We start from the raw sequence: 20,697 nt of genomic DNA on the forward strand, positions 1-20,697 counted from the left end.
AGCCAATGAGAGGTTATCTCTGTGACGAGCGCAGTCTGAGTGGGTGAGGAAGAAGTGGTATCACATGGCTGGAGGGGAGGAGGGAGCAAAAGCGCAGGCAGCATGAGCCAGGGGGGAGCTGCCCTCAGGTGCTATTGTAACGGACACCCCCGAAGAGTTGGGAGCTGTGGTTTTAGAGTTATGTCCACTTGCTTCTTACATTTTGCCTCCAGATTCATAAAAGCACAGAGAGCGCATCACCATACACTTTACCACCTATAATGCCACGAACATTTCAGTTACAATGACCCATCACAAGTGGGCAAAATGCTGATGGGATTGAAACTTACAATGTTACATATAAATAACATTTAAAACAGGAAGGCCTGATCATTTTTATTGCTAAGTTAATAACACAGCATATGTTTTTTGTTTGCTTATTCACTAGTGAAAAAGAAAGAGAGCTCTGGTGTGGCAATAGTGAGAAAAAGACTAGGTGCTTCAAATGTGCTAACAAAGCAACGTGGTTTATTAAAAAAGCCAATGTCATTTTCTACTAAATTAAAAGCTATGCATCATTAAAATCAAAGGAAGTGATCACACAACTAACTGCATTTGCTATTGGTAAGAGCGCACAATCTTGAGTTGTACACTCAAATTTAGCATATCAATTGTAACAGAAGAATTAAAAAACAAGAATGCCCCACAGAGAAGGGGTGCAGGATGGTGAGGGGTCTAGAAATCACATCATATGGCAAAAAGAGTGGAGGGGAGAGAGAAGAATGAACAGTGAGTGCTTAGCATGGAAAGACAGGAAGTGTCCTAACAAGAAGCCTTATTCGACGTAGCTCAAAGGGCAAAGCTAAGATTAGCAAGTAATAATTATACAGAGGTTTCTACAAACAGGTTGCTAACAGGCAAACATCCCTACATGGACAAGTAGTGAGCTCCACATCACAGGAGGCAATCAATCCGATGTGCTCCTCTATACAGATGACCTTTAAGCTTCCTCTAACTCTAAAATTCTGTGATTTTCTTGAACCTCAAAGTTCAGGTTGTTTTCAGAATTGAATGCTGAGTCTAGTTAGTAAATTAATAAAACCGCAAGTGACTCACAACCACTGGATTTTTCAGATGTAGATATCTATCACCTCCATTCATGAAACGGAAAGAGAGCTACCTTTGCTCTGTTAATATGCCACACAGTGACCCAAGTTCTATTTGAATATATTTTAGAGGCAAGGACTGCTTGCTGCAAATTACAAATTCTTTTTTTTTTTTTTTTTTTGAGAGAGAGAAAGAGAGAGAGGGTGGGCAGGGGAGGGGTAGAGAGAGAAGGAGAGAGAATCCCAAGCAGGCTCCACACTGTCAGCACAAGCCCAATGTGGGGCTTGAACTCACGAACTGGGAGATCACGAGCTGAGCCGAAATCAGGAGTCAGATGCTTAACTGACTAAGCCACGTGGCCTGCCACAAATTACAAATTCTTACCCTCATCTCTTGAACACGAACTGCACAAAAAGTTCCCAACCCCATTCCAATCTCACCATGTGACACCTACTTCCTGATCTCATAAAGAACAAGGCCACCAGCTTAACCCCGAGGAACCCATCCTTGTGTTTTCTTTCATTTCAACTTAATGAAACTGAATTTCATGATTTCCTGCATTTTTCAAGAGACCTAGCATCCCATGCATCGTCTATTACACTTAGAAAATATCGCACTGTGACAGAGATCTGCAAAGCAAACAGTAAAACTTACTCAGCCACATTCCATAGAACTGGAATTTGAATTTTCAGGTTTGGAATTCAGGAAAATAGCCATAGCAATCACCAGGATTGTTCTGACTGCCACAGGCCTCATGAATGCCAGGTGACAATCATTTTGCATTGCTGGCACCTCAGGTCTGAGGGCTGAGTCGGGTGCCCAAGTAGGCCAGTACCTTCACTAATACAACTAGCACTACTAAGATGTACTGGGTGCGATCTGCCAGGCCCTGCATACACCGAGGGCTCCTGTAGCAGTTCGAGGATTATGTATTAGTATCAGCCCAGGCAAATCGGGGTGAGTTCAAGCGATCTAAGCAAGGATGAGACACAAGGAGCCAGGGCTGAAAGTACACCGCTGGCCTCCCGAGCCTGCACTCTTTCCTCTCCAGTGTCCTGCTCAGCATCTGTGCTTCAACAGAAACACCAAAGCCAAGGGCTGTGCTGAAAGCCCCGCCATCCCAGTGGCGGCCTGGAGTAGACCCCCGTTTCCCTGCCGCAGAGGGCGGCCCCAACCTGCAACTGTTCCCAAGCCAAGGGTGGTAGGAGAGGAAGGCAGACTTTATGACAACTGACTTTACCTGTAACTTAAAAAAAAATACATTAAAAGAGAAAGGGTCCCTGCCCAAGCAACGGAGTGTAACTGTGGGTCTGTCAAACTTTCACTCTGGAAGGCATTGCGGAAAGCAATGAATTCTGACCATCTCTGCCAGGAAAACTACTCAGTGGGACCCACGGCTGTTTGGGGTGTGAACTGGCATAAAAGAATTCTCTTGCAAGTTTCTATAAAAGTGAAAAATCACAAAAAGTCCTTTGCTGAATCAGTGAATACCAACTTGTAGAAGAAATACACTGATTCAGAAGTAACTCTAATTTACTCTTTCTCTACACACCACTTTATATCACCAAAAATTCAAAATTCCAGAATGGCTCGAATTTACCCTTGAGCCACCAAATCCCAGTCACGAGCCTTCAGGAGTTCAGAGGAATTTATGAGAAAAGAGAAGAGATTCAAGCATACTCGTCACGGCCATGTACCCACTCCCCTGCAGGGTGTCACAGACCTCTGACGGTTGGAATGGGACTGCAGGTGCCAAAGAGCGGCAGCGTGCTGGGTGAAGGTCCCTCTGGGTTAGACGTGGGGCTGTGACCTGTCTCAACCCTTGGTTAGCAGCACGCACCCGCCTACTGTCTCATTCTGCCCACGACACCTGCAATTCTGACCAGAAGAGGGGACGCGGGTAGGCACGGGATGTGTGAAGTGGATTCCCTCCTTACTGTCTCGGATCCCCCACCATGGTCTTATCTATGCCCTCGTCCTGCAGAGCCATCGCTTATGCATGAGGGAGAGGCGGGAGAGAGGAAGAAAGCAGACGGGATGTGAATGTAGGAATCTCATCGGCATAGCAGAGAAATCAGTCCTAACAACAGGGCAATCAAGACCGCACTTGACGTGGGTCTGAGAGCCCAGTCAGAGGTCAAGGGCCTCCAGGAAGGAGTTAGAAAGGCAGGTCTTGTGTGCTCACCTGACTGCTGAAGGGCTCTTTCTTGGCCGAGCTCGGAGCCTGCGAGGGACCCTGGGCAGGTGACAACCTCGAGGGGCTCTTCTTACTCTGAGGCAGCAACGAGGACAGGAAACCCACTCGAGGCGACTGGGAGAGGGAAGTGCTCCTCTGGCTGCACACCATGGCTCTGGAAAGCAGACACACAAGGTCATGGGGCTGGAGGGGACCCGGGGAAACCCGAAGCACAGGCCTCCTGAGCTGTGGACGGCTCCAGGGGCACACGCCTGTGCTCTAAGTTGGCATTATCCTCGGTACTATTTCTTGTACCCAAGGGAGCCAGCAGCCTATCTGGCACAGCGGTGAAGTGTGCAGGGCCGTGGTGAAGCTCAGAGCTGTGCGGGCCAATGGCCACTGGCCACATGCGCCACTGAACACCTGAAATGTGTCTGGTCCAGACTGAGGCGTGCTGGAGGTACAAAACACACAGCAGAATGCAAGCCTTAGCATGAAAAAAGAGTGTAAAATAGCTCATCATCAATACTTTGTTTACATTTATCACATGTTGAAATGTTTTGAATATATGGGGCTAAATAAAATATATCATAAAATTACCTTCACTTGTTTCTTTTTACTTTAAGTAAAAATGTTTAAGTTACATTTTTGGCTTGCCTTTGCTTTCCACCAGACCCTGCTAGCTCAGAAACTGGACCAGCTGCTCCTGGGACAGCCCTTGGCCACGTGCAGGTGTGGAATACGCCTGCCTGGGTCTGCATCCTCACTCACCAGTCCATGGCTGGGTGACCACTGTGTGCCTTGGGTTATTCAAGGCTACAACCATTAGCATCAGCTGGGACTTCTGCTTTAACGTGCTATATTTTAAGGTTGCTCAAATACCTCTCTCCCCATCTGCCTACCTCTTCAAGCCCTCAGACAGGTGCATGCTTCCACCGCCCGCTGAGTGCCAACCTTTTCACCCTTGAGGCCCTCCTTTCAACACACACAGACTTCCCCAGGCTGCACGACAGCGTCGGGTTTATTTATCCCTGCTGCGCACATCTGGATGTGCAGTCCCCCTCCCTCGGGGCGGGCTCAGAGGCTGGGGGCCCGAAAGGCCAGGGGACCTTACTCAGAAAGCTCAGACAGGAACAATGAGGGCCAAGGAGGCTCTCTGGCCATTCCCTGTCACCAGGAGTGAGAGGGCCGGGGCGAGGTGAGAGCACAGGGGCAGATGGGAGAGGGGGAGGCCCTCCCACCCCCGAAGCGGGCACACACTCACAGTTCTGAGTCCCCCAGGCGGTCCATGTTGGAGACATAAGGAGGCAATTTGTGCTGGACCAAGGCCTCTTCCTCCTCTGGCTGCAGCTCCTCTTTCTTCAGGCGGTGGATTTCGGCTTGCAAGGCAAAAAGCTGCGCAGGGGTGGGGGCGAGTCAGGTGGTAAACTCACCTTGCCTTCCCTCTGCCAAGGCGCATGAGACACATCACATCCAACACTCAACCGCACTGGCTCAAAAGGACACTGGGCGTCAGCCCCAGGACGCCCGTCTCACCCTCTGCTCACCGCAGAGCGGGCGGGTGGAAAAAGGGCAAGTGGCACCTGTTACTTGACCACCATGAGGTGAGAAAACAACGACTGTTAGACGCACAAATCCCACTTTTTTTCTTTGTATCATTTGACTTGCTTCTTCCTGAATTCATGGAGAAAAAGAGCTCCATGCCATCCTTTGCTCTTTGGAACCTACAAAATCTACAAAATCAGGTTCTGGAACTCTCACGGAACATTTTTTTCAGTAAAGTTCAGCATTTTTGACTTTTATGCCTGGAAAAAAAAATTACATAGGCACATGCACCCAAAATCTAAACAGCTTATAATCTTCCTTTTTCTGGGGGAAAAAAAAAAAAAAAAAAGACCTACAGATGCCTTAACTTCAAGGACAGAGAAATGCTCCTCAGACAAAATGCAAAGGCAAATGTGGGTCCCCTGGCTCTGTTGTTTTACACACCTAGAGGATCATGGAGCTGAGCAGAACAATTAATTCATATCTGGGCTGTAAACACCATAGATGTGGATGTATGTGGAAAAGGACTGGAAGTATGAAAGAGACATACAAAAGTTATAAGGCATGAAAGCACATGGGTCCTTCTCCTCTGAAAGTTCATTACCATTGCTATGCTTTTCGTGCTATACACAAGACTCAAAATATGAACTTGGCCTCTGGTTTTCAGAGATTGCTCCAGACCCCAAATCTCCCATACTGACTTTCTGGTGGCTCACCTCCATCTGAGATCAGTGCTTTCCTATTTTTAATCAGCCCTCCACCACCACTACCCAATTTCACACATGAAAAGCAGAAGTTCTACCCAAGAAGCAAGTGTGTTTTAGAACCGACCTTCTGGCGAAGAACTTCATTTTCTTCTTGAACCTGGTTGGTCCTCTGGCATTCCGCATCAAAGTTCAGAATCACAGGTACAGGTGCACAAAGTTAAAGAAAAAGACTGACTGAAAATGATTAAAAGTCCTTCCCAAACTCTTGACCCAGCAGCAAAACCCTTGAACATAAGTCAGAGGGAAAAGAGTACAGACTTGGCCCTCCACAGCTGTATGAAAGTCCCTCCCCTGATGCCAGCTCTGGCCTTTCTTCAGACATACAGACACTCATAACAATCTGGCTGGTCAGCCCACAGAGAGGACATAAACCCAACCCTGAGCGTGTTCTCCCAAATACCAGCAGGAAAGAGCAAGCATTCAGTGGACTTCACGGCCTGTCTAAGCTGTAGCAAGGTCAGTGCAGACACTCAGTTAGAAGCCACCCCAGGGGCCAACTGGTCTACCAGCTGGGCCGAAGGCTCGGCCACATGGCCTTCCCCTCCCCAGACCGAACCTCTCCCTAGCAAAGGTTTAGACTGAAGAGAGAGCTTTCTGCAGATTGGACAGTAACATGCCATCCTATGAATATCCACATTCTAGATCGGGGGTCAGTCCTTCCCAACAACCCTCAACTGCTTCAGTCAGGAGGAGCACAAAGCAGGCAGGGCCTCAGTACTGGGGACGTGAACTGTGCTCAAATGTATGTGACCTAGTTTGCAGGGCACTGTCCTACAATGAAAAGACCTAGAAGGCCCACATGGTCATGCAAAATGCTACTGGGCAGAGCCCCCTCCTAGTTTAGTCTGAAAGTCCTCAGGATAAAGAGCAGGGGGCAGAAGGAGCGGTTGTACCCGGCAAGAGTGGAATTGACACCTAGACTCACAATACAAAAGGAAAGGGCACCCTTCCTACCTCCACCAAACAGTGCCCCTCCCAGAGGCCAAAAACGGCCACCCATGGGCCGGCCTCTACAACGCCCGATTTATCAGTGACTCACCAAGCAGCTCCATTCAAACTGGACTCCCTTCTCCTCCTCTAGAATTCTAGCCTAGAGAGCATGAGCAATGGGGATCTCCTGGGCCTCAAAAGTGCAGGCTTTCCATGACAAAATGGTAAACAGGGTAGGCTATAAATATCAATATTCTTTCTCTCTCTCTTCATTACCCATACATATATTCCTACCGCTGCTCTGTTTTCTGGCAAGTTGAGGAACTCTGAGGTCACTGTCAGAGTGTGACCCAAATGCAAACACAGGAAGGAAGTTCTAGCCCAAGAAGTATTTTGACCTGCTACCTAATCTCAACAGAGGCAAGTAATATCCTCGGGGGCACAGGGCACACACGGAGAGGGTGTTCTCGGCTGGCCAGTTCTGCTAAGCAGCAGCAACCCCTGCTCAGCCCGATTTGAGGGCTCCTCCCAGGGCCAGCCACTTGTCCCCCACTGCCACTGCAGTCCCTGCTCATGCCCATCAGCTGTCTAGCAGCATCCGGACGAAGATTGACGATTTCCTGGCCTACTGACAAAAATAATCACAATCTGTCCAGCCCCCTCACATAACACATGACAGCCGTCTTTGGGCATTTTGCAGAAGCAATTGCATCGAGAGCAGCAGCCACTGATCACGTTGTCTGGAAGCCTCAGAGGAGGCCCCCGGCCCCAGGCGGCTGAAAGGATATGCATGCACTGAAACAGTACGCTCAGGAAGTTGTGCAGGGACACAATGAAGGTATCGGCCCACTGTCGAGAGAAGTACGTAGCAAAGGTGGGGTTGGTGTCTGGGGACGGCAGGAAGGGCAGGACAAACCAATCCTTCCACTCAGCCTGGTTCTGGAGCTCTGTGGCCTGCTTTGCAAAGAACTCTTGAGCTTTGTCATTTCTGTTTGTCTGCCAAGACAAGGAGGAGGTAGCAAGAAGGGGGAAGAGACAGACGTCCAGAGTAAGATTCTTCATCAGCCTCTGGGTATCAGCCTGCCAGGTAAGTGGCCAAATATAGTCTACAAACTCCATAAAATAAATGACATCACTCTTTTCTCAAGTTCCTTATAATTTTAAAGAAGCTCGTTCAAACTGAAGTCCTGGAGATAAAAGCCACCCTAAAGAAAAATTAATTCTTCGTTGATTTTCAAACAATCTAAGTGACTTATTCCCCCGGGTAGGCTATAATCTTTATTCCCCAAGCTTTAACCCACCTACTTATATTCTTTAAAACACCACCCAGGCTTATGTGCTGAAAACGAGAGGAAACAGGAATGAGGAAGACAAGTCAGATGATCTACACATGAGAAGGGAAAAAAACTAGGAAAACAGTCAAGAAATAATTTGCATTGTGACGGTTCCACCCTCTCCCAAAGTAACACAGACAGGTCTCCCCAGAAGTTAAAATCTATTTCGGGATCAAAGAACTCTCTCCGAGGAATCCGTGAACTAACAGGCACCTGGATCGTGTAGACGAGATAAAAGCGGAACAGGCTGGTTTTCAGCTTGTTGATGGTGGGTCTATATATATCCTCCAAGCGGCTGAAGAGCCTACGTTCCAGGTAGCTCCAGTAATCCCGAAGGGCAGCCAAGTCATACACCTGCATTAACTGTTGCAGCTGGTCCACAATCTTGTCCACCTGGCGGAGAAACATGGGACACAGGCGGTGGTGAAGGACAAGAGGGGATTTTCCCATCACCTCACACAGTTAATACACCTTTTTCCTCTTGCTTGGGCTTCGAGTATGAGAATTTTTTCTAAATCGGCAATCTAGAAAACATTCAAAACATAGTAACGTAATAGCTTTTGAGCTATTTCCTGATGTTAGATATGGGGTTTGACCCTCCAGCAAGCATGGAAAGCTCAAGGGTAAAAGCCCTCTGGCCCTGGAAGCAGGAGGTCTAGGTCTTGGATCTGTGTCTGTCTTCCTCAACCAACTTGACAATGTCACTTCGACTCTGTGGTCTCGGATGCCTAAGATTTCAAAAAACACACACATAAAAGAGAGAACCTCCATAATCCTCCTCCTAGCTCCAACATTCCAGGAGTCTAAGACTCCCAGAGAGAAGCTCTGACTGACCCCTGCAAGTCATGGAAGTATTACCACAGCCCCTGCGGTGGCTCAGAGTGAAAGGCAAAGAAGTCACCTCCTTGTGAGAAATCACACCAGAGTACACAGTCTGTAAAAGGCTTTAGATGCCAATACCAATCAAACATCCCCATTTCTTTTCTTTTTTTTTTTTTTTTTTTTTAGAGAGAGCACACAAGCCAGCAGGGATGCCCACCCAGCCCCGGGGCTCGATCCCACGACCTGAGATCAAAACCTGAGTCCCACGCTAAACCAACTGAGCCACCCAGGTGTCCCAGGAACATCCCCATTTTACAGAGCAGGACACCGAGGCTTGGAGAGCTGAAATGATTTGCTTTTGCCACTAAGTACCACTAACTTTGGCAAGAGGAGACCTCAGGTCTCCTACCTCGCCCAGCGTTCTTTGCTACTAGCTCACTGCTTCTCTCACAGTTCACCTGCCAACACCAATTAGAGTCAGCAAACACACAAATCACACACAAACTCCAAGAACTTCTCAACAAAAAATCACATCTGAGAAGGGGACATATAATGTTTTAAAACGTACAGCAAGGTTCTCAACTGCAGGGGCAAACTGCCAATAAGTCACCGGCAAAGCCATTTTTAACAAACACCAAAAGATATTTGAACCCAGGTGACATTTTCGACTGCAGACCCCTTTGCTCCCAATGACATCGGAAGCCAACTTTTGAATGTTTCTGTTGCCCAAACTCAACTATCTACCCATCCTTAGCTCCTAAAACCTTTATCTCCATCCTAGCCGACAGGCCAGCACCTGCTGGGAGGCTGGAGCGGAGGACCGCGACCTGGACCAGGAGTCAGGGCACCTGGGCTCCAGCCTCAGCGATGCTCCTGACTCGCTGAGCAACTTCAGGCAAGTCGCGTTCTCTCTCAAGACCTCAGTTCCTCGTGTGTCAGGAGAGGGCCAGACGCGCTGATATCGACAGTCCCCCGGCGCGGTGACAGCGCCACTCCCGCCCCGGAGGGCAGTGCTGGGGTGGGGGAGCCCGCTCCGGTCTCCCTCGGGGCCGCCTCTGCCCGCGCCGCGCCCGCCAGTCCCTCACCCGGAACCCTTTCTCCTTGTCCGCCTTGATCTCGGCGTCCAGCTGCCGCAGCGTGTGCGTGAAGCCGCGGAACAGCAGGTACTCCCGGACTAGCTCGTCGGTGCGCTCCACGGCCTCCGCCATCGCTGCGCCAGCGCCGAGAGCCGCCGCGGCAGGCGAGGGAGTGAGGGCGGGGCCTGGGCCGCGCGGGGCGGGGCCCGGCGCGGGCGCCAAGCACGTCACGCCGCGGCCCGCCTATCAGTCCGCACGCACCGCGCGCCGCGCTCCTGTGGCCCCTCCCCATCCCCGCCCCCAGCCCTGCCCAGCCGCTTCCGTCAGCCTCACCCTCCGGGATGAGCGGCTGGAAAACCCATTGCTCGCCTGGGTTTTCTGGCGTCGCTGGCGCCGGCTTTGTGATCTGAGTTATTGAAAGTGGCGGCTGCCGTCCAAGTCAAGTATGGTTGGACCTTGGAGAACATCCCAGATAGTCACGAGGCGGGCAGGGGGTGAGGTGCCCTGCTCATTGGCATTCCATCGCGGAATCCTCTGTGCCGTGTCTTCGTTTTACAAATAAGGGGAACTGGAGTCTGGAGTCCGGAGGTAAAGTGACTTGCGTGCAGTCACACAACCAGTTTGAGTCATCAGAGAGTTCTAGAGAAAACCTTACTTTCATTAATAAGAGTAATCAACTACACGGCCAGATAACCAAGATACACTGTTAGGAAAAAAGAAAGCAAATTTCAGAACAGTGTGTATACTATGGTCCCAGTTTCTTGTTTAAAAAAAAACAAAAAAAGGGATGGGGCGCCTAGGTGGCTAAGTCAGTTAGGCGTCGACTTCCGCTCAAGTCAAAGTCAGGTCATGATCTTATGGTTCCTGAGAGATCGAGTCCTGCATCAGCTATTCTGACAGCTCGGAGCCAGGAACTTGCTTCAGATAATGTGTCTCCCTCTCTCTGCTCCGCCCTGGCTCATGCTCTTCCTCTCTGTCTCTCAAAAAATAAAATAAACATTACCAAAAAAAAAAAAAAAAGGGATGTGTTATGTGTTTGTGTGTACATTTTAAAACTTAAGGAAGATTATACACTCATCACATAGGGTTTCTTTGTCTAAGAGGTGAGACTGTGAGGTACTTTCACTTCCTATTTTTTACTTTATCTTGTTTGAAATATTTATAAAGTATATTTTTGTAAGCAGATAAAGAGCCAGTATCTTTGAGCCTTCCATTTCTCCTCTGTAAATTAGTGACAATGATATCTACCTTGCAGAGTAATGAAAACTTAATAAGATAATGTATGTAAAAAACTTAGCACAATCGCCCATCATTAAAATGCAGTATTTGTTCCCATCTTCCCTCTAATGGTATGGCTTTCTGTAGTTATCAAAGTAGAACTCAGAATCATTACTGCCACTTTGTCCAGACCCTCCAACTCAACTATATGGAAACTGAACTCCGGCAGCTCTGATCTACACTAGAGAAACCAGAAAAGATATCAGGGAGCAAGCCACAACGAGACCAGCTTCACCCTTTGCCTGCTTTCGCTGTCTTCACAGGTGTAAGACACCTTGCCCCACAGGGCAGGCAAGGCGAGTCACCTCTGTGACTCCTGGGAGGACCAGACCAAAGTCCTACTTTGACTGGGATCTCAGATCATCAAAAGAGTGCTTGGGAAAATCCCCCAAAGGGAGTAATGGCCAAGACCTCTGCCTCCCAAGAATGTTGCTAATTCAATTTTCCTAAGGCACCTGACACGCACTGCCATAGGTCCCACGTGCCTCACCTCCACCTGCGCTGGCACTTCCCAGACCAGACCCTGTAAAATCAGCTAAGGTTGGCTTTCTGGTCAGTGAAAGGCAGCTCCCCCAGGCCTTCGGGCAAGCACTTTCCTCTAACAGGAGTGTCTTCTGCCACATACCCACGCGGACAGCTCATCCGAGCAACGCGTGAAGGAAGCTCCGCGTGTTTGTGCTAATGTCATCTCAGAAAGGCTCTCTCTGACCATCCCGTACAGAAGAGCAGTACTCTCACCTTGGAATTCTCATCCCCCTTGCCCTGCCTTCTCTGTCTGCACAGCACTTACCACCATCTGACAAGCTAGATGTTTGACTTATTTATTGCCTGTCTCCCTGTACGCTAAAACATAAGCTGCACGAAAGCAGAGATTTTGTCTGAGTCGTTTGCTACTATATCCTCAGAACCGAAACCAGCGTCTGCCTTGTAGTAAATGCTGAATAAATATTTGTTGAATTGTATGAATGAGGGCAATTTCAGTGAGGGCTCAGCCACCTTCAAACAAGATAGCCCGGCTCGAGGGAATGGAAACTCTTGGATCCCTCCCGTGTGTAGGCTCTGTGGCATTACCAACAGGTTCCCTGCCCAAAGCATTCCTTCTTTCCATCTTCCCTCCCTATTATTTTGCTCACTCTTGAAAGATTTCTAGAGACGTTTAGCTGAGTTGTGTTTATGTAACTGGAGAGGGCACTAGATTCTCCAGCTTATTCATCAGTTCCAGTTAGTTGATCTGATTAATCTTTTACTGCTTATGCTCTGGAGCCTGCTCTGAAAGTAGCAGGTAGCCTGGGGGTCCCTTAAGAAGGTGTGGTCGGGGGCCTGCAGCAGTTACATTATGCCCAAAAAAAAAAAAAAAAAATTACAGGGGCATCCACAAGGTGAACCACAAATTTTCTTTCAATCTAACCATCTCCCTTTGCCTTTGAGTCAGGAGAGAAGGAAGGACGGGGCGGGGGGAACCAGTGAACATTTAATGAGTACCTACTAGATGCCAGGCAGTGTGCAAGGTGTCAGGAACAGGACAATAAGGAAGACCAGGGTCTCTGCCCTCGGGATTAGCTCCCCCGGGGGGCAGTGGGGGGAGGGGGGTTGCGGTTTGCTATCCAGACGATTGAAGCACACACTTGGCTGCAGAGTGGAGGCTGGACTGGCTGTGGGCAGGGCCGGAAGGGCGATGGAGGCCAGACAGAGCCTGTGGCATTCTGAGCAAGGGATGAGACTAGAATGGTAACAGTGAGGATGATTTGAGAATTCCTGAGAAGTGGAATCAGCTGGACCTGGTGACTGATTAGCCAAGGTAAATAAAGAGCAGGGCTGATCAGTAATTGGCAAGTTTCTGGCTTGGGCATCTGGGTGGATGATAGGGCCATTCGTGGGCAGAAAGAACTCAGGAAGAGGAGACCGCGGGACTTCCAGACACATTGTTTTTGGTGAAAGCTGAAACAGAGACCCAGAAACTGTAAATAATATTAGGACCCGGAGCACGGCTGGTCCACCTCACTCCCCTGGAGGCTTCAGCTATTATCTATACACCGATGGTTCCTCAATCTGACCTCCAGCCCAGCCGTTTCCCCTGAGCTCCTGCCCAGATACGCATGGCCATCTCAAACTTAACCGTACTAGTTCAGTCAGAAGCATTTATGGAGGCTTTAAGTTGAAAATGGTGGGGGCTCCTGGGTGGCTCAGTCGGTTGAGCGCCCGACTTCGGCTCAGGTCATGATCTCGCGGTCCGTGAGTTCGAGCCCCCCGTCGGGCTCTGTGCTGACAGCTCGGAGCCTGGAGTCTGCTTCGGATTCTGTGTCCCCCTCTCTCTCTGCCCCTCCCCCACTCATGCTCTGTGTCTCTCTGTCTCAGAAATAAATAAACATTAAGAAACATTTAAAAAAAAAAAAAGAAAGAAAGAAAATGGTGAATGAGGCTTGAGGCCTGCCACGTGAGACTGTAGAGTTCAGCTCCTGTTTCTCTGAAGTGTGGTTCTGTTACTACCACATCAGAATTACCTCAGCAGCTTATTAAATTACAGAGTCTGGGTGCCAGAATTGCCCAGAGTTGCCTGGGATGGTGCCTGGGAATCTGCATTTGGAGCAAACTCCAGGTGACTCTTAAGGACACCCACGTGTGAGAACCACCTAGTTCATGGTAATAGAGGGTAGAGGGGCCAGCTATCAGCCAACAGAGCTTCCATGCCTAAGTGACTACTTTAAACTTAAAAGTAATACCAACATCCATGTTGGTAACTGCAAGACACTTTTACATACCCTGTTCCGTTTGAATTTTCATGCGGCCCTATAAAGTTTTCTTTTCCTCATTTTACAAATAAAAAGCTGAGAGGCACCTGGGTGGCTCCGTCGGTTAAGCTTCCAACTTTGGCTCAGGTCATGATCTCACGGTTCGTGGATTCGAGCCCCACGTCGGGCTCTGGTGCTGACAGCTCGGAGCCCGGAGCCTGCTTCGGATTCTGTGTCTCCCTCTCTCCCTGCCCCTCCCCCACTTGCACTCTGTCTCTCTCTCAAAAATAAACATTTTTAAAAAAATTTTTTTAAAGAAATAGAAAACTGAAGTTTAGGAAGACTAAATAGTCAGTGCCTCAAATTTACGTTTCTGATTCCGAATCCTCCCGGGCTCTGCCGAGAGATTCGCAGCAGCATCATTGAATCGGTCAACTTGTGAGACAGGTGAAAGACAAGGAGTTATCCCTCCTCCTGAAGAGTTTTAGAACTCAGACTAAGCACACCGGGTCTCTTTGGTAGCTGGAGCATTCTTCCCGGGGCACGGATCAACTTACCCCTCCGTAGCCAAAGATAACAGGTCAGAGGAGCAAGAGCACCTGAAGCCATCCAAGGTTCTAGGGTTTCCTCCGAATTCCGCCTTCTGCCATTCTAATCTTGATGCTCTGGGATGCCCTTGGCGTACCCCACAATTTCTGAGATTTCTTTTCACCCGGTCCTTTGCCTGACTCTGCCGTGCTTTCTCGCTTGAACTCCTGTTGTCCTTTTCAACTCAGTCTAGTTGTCCTTAGCCGCTACCTCTCTCTGATAATACTGGCTATTCTCTCTGTTCTCATGGCATAGCACCCTGTGTGTGCTTATCCCATTGCTTTGTAACCATCTGTCTCATCTCCTTGGTTGTAAACTCCTGAGAGCAGAGAAGGTGTCTTGCTGGTCCTAGTGTCTCCGGTGACTAGCACAGTCCTTTAAAAGTAGGTGCTCAGTAGCTATTTGGGGAATTAATGAGTGAGGAAATAAAGTCCACATGACGGTACTGCCGGGAACTTTAGGTTACATCTGCAACAAAGAGCACCCATTGCCATTGCCAAGGGCAGAGGAATCTTTTCTACCCCGGGGTCAGTGCCATAAAAGCTATGAGCACTTCTGAAAGCTGGAGGAGGCCCACCATGACCCATGTAGCAATTTGTGGGGTCCCTGTTGATAACCTTCAACCTTGCCTGCTTACATGCTGGTGTTTAACTTACTAAAAATTAATAACATACCAATTAAAATAAATGCCCTTTTCACCTATCAAAATCGCATTAAAAAAAATATTGTCCAGTATTGTTAAAATGAAAGGGACATTCTCATAAAGCTTCAGAATAAGCTGCTTTTCCAGGAATGAATTAATAAATGTTCAAGCTTCTCCAGAATGTTCTTGAACCCAATGGTTCTCCTTCTAGAATTTCCCTTAAAGAAATGATAAAAAATGACAAGGTTCATGTCAAACAGGGTCAATTGTAAGAGTGTGAGTTATTTGTAACAATGAACGTGGTTTACAATAGTGAAAGTTGTAAGTATTTGGAGGCTATGGTGAGATATCCCCCCAAGAAGTCAAGATTGAGGAAAAGTGCATTTCCCACTGAGTGTCAAACTGCAAAAACCACCTAGATAGATCGGACACCAAAGATGCAAAGTCAGCGGAAAGAGAGAAAAGCTACGAGGCTCACAGGACTTGGCTGAAGGGCACCAACTCACAAAATAAATATGGTGTCAGAAGAGGTTTTATTTTTATTTTTATTTTTTTTTTATTTTTTTAACGTTTATTTATTTTTGAGACAGAGAGAAGACAGAGCATGAATGGGGAAGGGTCAGAGAGAAGGAGACACAGAATCTGAAACAGGCTCCAGGCTCCGAGCTGTCAGCACAGAGCCTGATGCGGGGCTCGAGCTCACGGACTGCAAGATCATGACCTGAGCCAAAGTCGGCCGCTTAACCGACTGAGCCACCCAGGCGCCCCTAGAAGAGGTTTTAAACACAGACACACAGAAATCCGGAGAGCGACCGTGGCAGAGCCTATCAAAGCCCTCGTGCCCGGCTCAGCCAGCAGATGACGTTCTGTGCTCTGTCCTGTCTTTCTCAAGATGAGAAGGAGGCTGTAGACCACCCCCAACTGGACCATTAAAGGCATCCCACCTCCCTTTTCCTGGCTCCAAGTTCACCCAGCGACCATCTGATTCTCCTGGCACTTGACTACATGAAGATCTGTGACATTCCGGTGTTTTTCTCCTGGCCAGCTAAAAGGGAATTTCTGACTATGTTAGCCTTCCAACGTAGGTGGAAGGGGACGTCGTTGTCAGTGCCACCGTGAACCCTCCTTGCCTGCGTGACAGTTGCGTCTCTCATTGAACCATGAAAGACCCAGCACTGCAATGTCCCTCCCGCCCTTGTGCGGCCAAGTCAGCCTGAATCCGCCTTTCAGAACCTGCTCACCCCCCCCACCGCCAACCCCCCCCCCCCCCCCGCCAACCCCCCCCTCCCCCCCCCCGCCAACCCCCCCCCTCCCCCCCCCCCCCCCCCCCCCCCCCCCCGCGCCACTGCAAGAACCGGTTCCAGCTGGCCTGGTTTTCACACCAACTCCACGTGCGGAAGTCTATTAATGATTTCTGCAGGGAAACAAAGAAACGTGAAGCAAAACGTTCAACATTCAGGAAAAGCTTAAGTAAGTTATGCTACATCTATCCCACGCAATATTATGTCGTTGTTAAAAATCACATTTTTTCAAAGACTCTTTAATTACTTAGAGAAATAGTCCCACCACCTGTTAGAAAACATACGAGTCACCCTCCAGGGAAAAAAACCTGACAGTTTCTTATAAATTAAACACGCAATTGCTACAGGACTCAGTAATTGTACTCTCGGGCATTTTTATCCCAGAGAAATGAAAATGTCCCTTCACACGAAAATTTGTACATGAAAATTCATGGCAGCTTTATTCATAAACGTCAAAAACTGGAAGCCATTCAAATGTCCTTCATGTCTTTTTGAAAGAATCTAGAATAAACAGGGCTGACAGGCAATGCTGGGACCCAGAGCAGAGCCACCCCACCTCACCTCCTCTGGTTAAACAGACTGTGGCCCATTCATGCGATGGAATCCTATTCAGCAATAAGGAGAAATGAATTAGTAAGACACGCACAACCTGGATGGATCTCAAGCAGATTCTGCTGCTGGAAAAAAGCCAATCTCCAAAGGTAACATACATACCAAAGATAGGATTCCATTTGCGTAACACTTTGGAAAAGACAACATTTGGAGAATTTGGAGACCAGGTTAGTGGCTGCCAAGGGCCAGGGGTGAGTTGGCACGTGTGTGTGGAAGGAAGTATGATTATAAGGGGACAAAGTGAAGGCTCCTTGTGATGGAAATGTTCTCCGTCTTCACTCTGTTCGTGGATGCGTGAACCTACACGTGCCATAAAATTGTAGAGAACTAAACACACACACACACACACACACACACACACACACACACACACAGATGTGTACAAGTAAGATAGGGCTATCTGAATAATACTGGTAGATTATAAATTTCAACATCCTGGCTGTGATACTGTACTATAGTTTTGCAAAATGTTACCGTCGGGGGAAACTTGGTACATGGATCTCTCTATATTAGTTCTTACAACTGCATATGTATCTACAATTACTTCAAAATATAAAGTTTAATGTTTTATTTATATATTTTATTTTTTTTAAGTTTAATTTTAAGAAGTGTGCTATGGGGGTGCCTGGATGGCTCAGTCGGTTAAGCGTCCAGCTTTGTTTGGCTCAGGTCATGATCTCACAGTTCACGAGTCCAAGCCCGGCATCGGGCTGTGTGCTGACAGCCCAGAGCCTGTAGCCTGCTTCGGATTCTGTGTCTCTCTCCCTCTCTGCCCCTCCCCTGCTGGCGCTCTGTCTGTCTCTCTCTGTCTCAAAAATAAACATTAAAAAAATAAAAAATAAAGAAGTGTGTGGATTGTATCTTTGATATATACGTACACACAAAATATCTACAGTTATTGGCTTTAGGTGTTAGAAGTGTGGATTTTATGGGGGGTTTCTGAATTTGTCTTTTTTTTTTAATTTTATTTTTTAACATTTATTTATTTTTGAGACAAAGACACAGCATGAAGCGGGGAGGCTCAGAGAGAGAGGGAGACACAGAATCTGAGACAGGCTCCAGGCTCCGAGCTGTCAGCCCAGAGCCCGACGCGGGGCTCGAACTCACGGACGGCGAGATCATGACCTGAGCTGAACATTGGCCTGTCTGTTTAGTGATCGTGGGCCCCCGAGACTGAAAGTGAACCACCTTTCTCAGACCACTGTGACCATACCCCCCTGAGGAGTAGCTCAAATCAGAGACCCCGCCCCTCTCCCACACCTCCGCCTTCTATCCCAGAAGGCAGCCAAGTCCCATTTACACAGGACAGTAAACCACCAGTAATGGCATCCTTAGGCTGCCAGCAGTAGGAGTCCATAGGTTTATGAGTCTATAAAATCATTCACTTTCACTGCTAGAACAATCCAAGACTCCCAGGTTAATAAGTAATACTGCCTTCACAAACAAGGGGAGACTGCATGGGGGAATCCCACCTTGATTGCCATGCTTCCTAAAAAGTAACTCCCTGCGCTCTGCAGTCCTGCTTTTATCTACTGCAATAACTGGGGCAGCCCCCCTGCCCACCCCGTGTACATATGTGTATACACACATATATATAAATGAATGTGCGTACGTATACTAATCTTCTAAAGGACCCTAACACACGTTGCAAGAGGTTTCTTTGCTTTCAAATGGATTCACCTTTCCGCCCTAGTTATGGAATCTATGGAATACTGTGCAGCAGTAAATGAACGAGGTAGATCTCCACCTACGTGGTCGAGTGAAAATAGCAAGCTTCGGAGTGACATGCTTATGGAAACATTCTTTCCTCTGAAAATTTGCAAAACCAAACTACATTTTCCAAGGGACTGTCCGTAGGCATGTAAACATCCAGCAAAGGATCTGGAAGCGTTCATATCAAGCTAATGACGGCAATTAATTCTACAAAGTGGAGGGAACACTAGGAGTGGACTCAAGATGTTTTCGTTTTTCACAAGGGGAATGTGTATTGTTTGCTCAATTAAAATTAAGCTTATCTAGAAAATTAATAAAGGGGTTGACCAATGATTTGACTCACATGTACTGATGCCACCTGGCCCATGGTCTTCCCCATTGTTTCATTTTCTTCTTCCAGTTGTCCAGGTTCAAAACCTGGGGGGTCACTCTTGACTCCCCTCTTTCTGCCATGCCCCCACCTCCACCGTCAACACATCGGGATATTCTGTGAGCTTTCCCTTCAATATCCAGTGATTTCTCAACCTCACCACCACATTTCGTATTTTCTCTCCTGTATAATTCTAACGGCTCACCTGATCTTCCCGCTTCCACCCTGGCTTCCCTGTCTCGTCTCAACCCAGCAGCCAGAGTGGCCACGTGAAAACCCTGCACCCCTCTCCTTTGCCCCTCTGATCCCATGTCTCACTATTTTGCCCCTCACTCACTGCCTCACTCTGCTCCAGCCACAGGGACGCCTTGCTTTGCACTCAGCACACTTCTGCCCCAGGGCTTTTGCATGTACCGTGCCCTCCGCCCAGAACACTCTCCCCATTGTTATATACTTGGCTTACTCTTGGCCTCCTTCAAGTTTTGGCTCAAATCTCTTTTCTGAGAGATCTTCCCTGACCACCCTATTTGAAATGGACCCTCTCCCCATACTCCCTATTTCCCTCCTTATCAAACTTTCTAATATACTAGAAACACTTTTATTTTTTATTCCCTCCCCCAACACTAGAGTTAAAACTCAACAAGAATCAGCTTTTATGTCTGTTTTGTTTATCATTATATTTCCAGCACCTAAAACACTGTTTGGCACATAATGGACACACAATAAATATTTATTAAGTAAGTAAAGAATATATCCATAGTTTCATGAAGGACACTATAAAAATGGCAAAAACTCCACATTGAGACACCACTGGTTGGCTTTTGAATTTTGAGTAAATCACTTAGCCTCAACTTGCTTTTTTTAATTGTAGTAAAAACAACAACAACAAACCATGTAAGATGAGATCTACCCCCTTAAAAATTAAAAAAAAAAAATTAATGTTTATTTATTTTTGAGGCGGGGAGGGGCAGAGAGAGAGGGAGACACAGACTCTGAAGCAGGGTCCAGGTTGTGAGCTGTCAGCACAGAGCCCCGTGAGGGGCTCAAACTCACGAACCATGAGATCGTGACATGAGCTGAAGTCAGACCCTTAACCAACTGAGCCACCCAGGCGCCTCTACCCTTAACAAATTTTTTAAGTGTATAGCACAGCATTGTTAACTACGTGCCCAGATCTCTAGAACTTTTTCATCTCACGTGACTGAAACTCTATACCCATTGAACAGCAGCTCCCTATTTCCCCCTGGTGACTGCCCCCAGCCCCTGTAACCAGCATCTTACTGCCCCCAGCTGCGGACAACCACTCTTTAGCAATCTGCTTCTATGAGTTTGACTACTCTAGATAGCCCCTACAAGTAGAATCGTGCAGTATTTGTCATTCCGCGACCGGCTTGTTTCACTTAGCATAATGTCCTCTAGATTCATCCATCTTTTTTCATGACTGAATACTATTCCACTGTGTGCACACCACATTTTCTTTTCCATTCATCTGTTGATGGACATTTAGGTTGCTTCCACCTCTTGGCTGTTGTGAATGATGGTAAATGAACATGGGAGGCCAACACCTCAGGATCCTGCTTTCATTTCTTTTGGATAAATATGTCGTAGTGAAACTTCTGGATAATACGGCAGTTAGTTCTACTTGTAACTTTTTGAGGATCCTCCATACTGTTTTCCACAGCAGTTGTACCGTTTTACATTTCCGCAAACAGGGCACAGGGTTCCGG

General features: G+C 47.8%; 1 protein-coding gene across 1 annotated transcript in view; it reads right to left on the reverse strand.

The window, feature by feature from the left end:
- The window catches only part of WDR91 (WD repeat domain 91), a 28,218-nt gene extending 18,300 nt beyond the window's left edge, over positions 1 to 9,918 (reverse strand). The window contains exons 1-6 of the mRNA XM_053897302.1: positions 9,746 to 9,918; positions 8,052 to 8,231; positions 7,293 to 7,500; positions 5,639 to 5,721; positions 4,527 to 4,657; positions 3,272 to 3,437 (exon numbers count right to left, since the gene is read on the reverse strand). Coding sequence (XP_053753277.1) covers positions 3,272 to 3,437; positions 4,527 to 4,657; positions 5,639 to 5,721; positions 7,293 to 7,500; positions 8,052 to 8,231; positions 9,746 to 9,868 — 891 coding nt within the window. The 5' untranslated portion in view covers positions 9,869 to 9,918. The remainder of the gene's footprint in view (positions 1 to 3,271; positions 3,438 to 4,526; positions 4,658 to 5,638; positions 5,722 to 7,292; positions 7,501 to 8,051; positions 8,232 to 9,745) is intronic.
- Between the last annotated feature and the right edge of the window lie 10,779 nt (positions 9,919 to 20,697).

The sequence above is a fragment of the Panthera pardus genome, unplaced genomic scaffold (genome assembly GCF_024362965.1).
Source record: "Panthera pardus isolate Hobbes unplaced genomic scaffold, ASM2436296v1 HiC_scaffold_8, whole genome shotgun sequence".
In the NCBI taxonomy this organism is placed as follows: domain Eukaryota; kingdom Metazoa; phylum Chordata; class Mammalia; order Carnivora; family Felidae; genus Panthera; species Panthera pardus.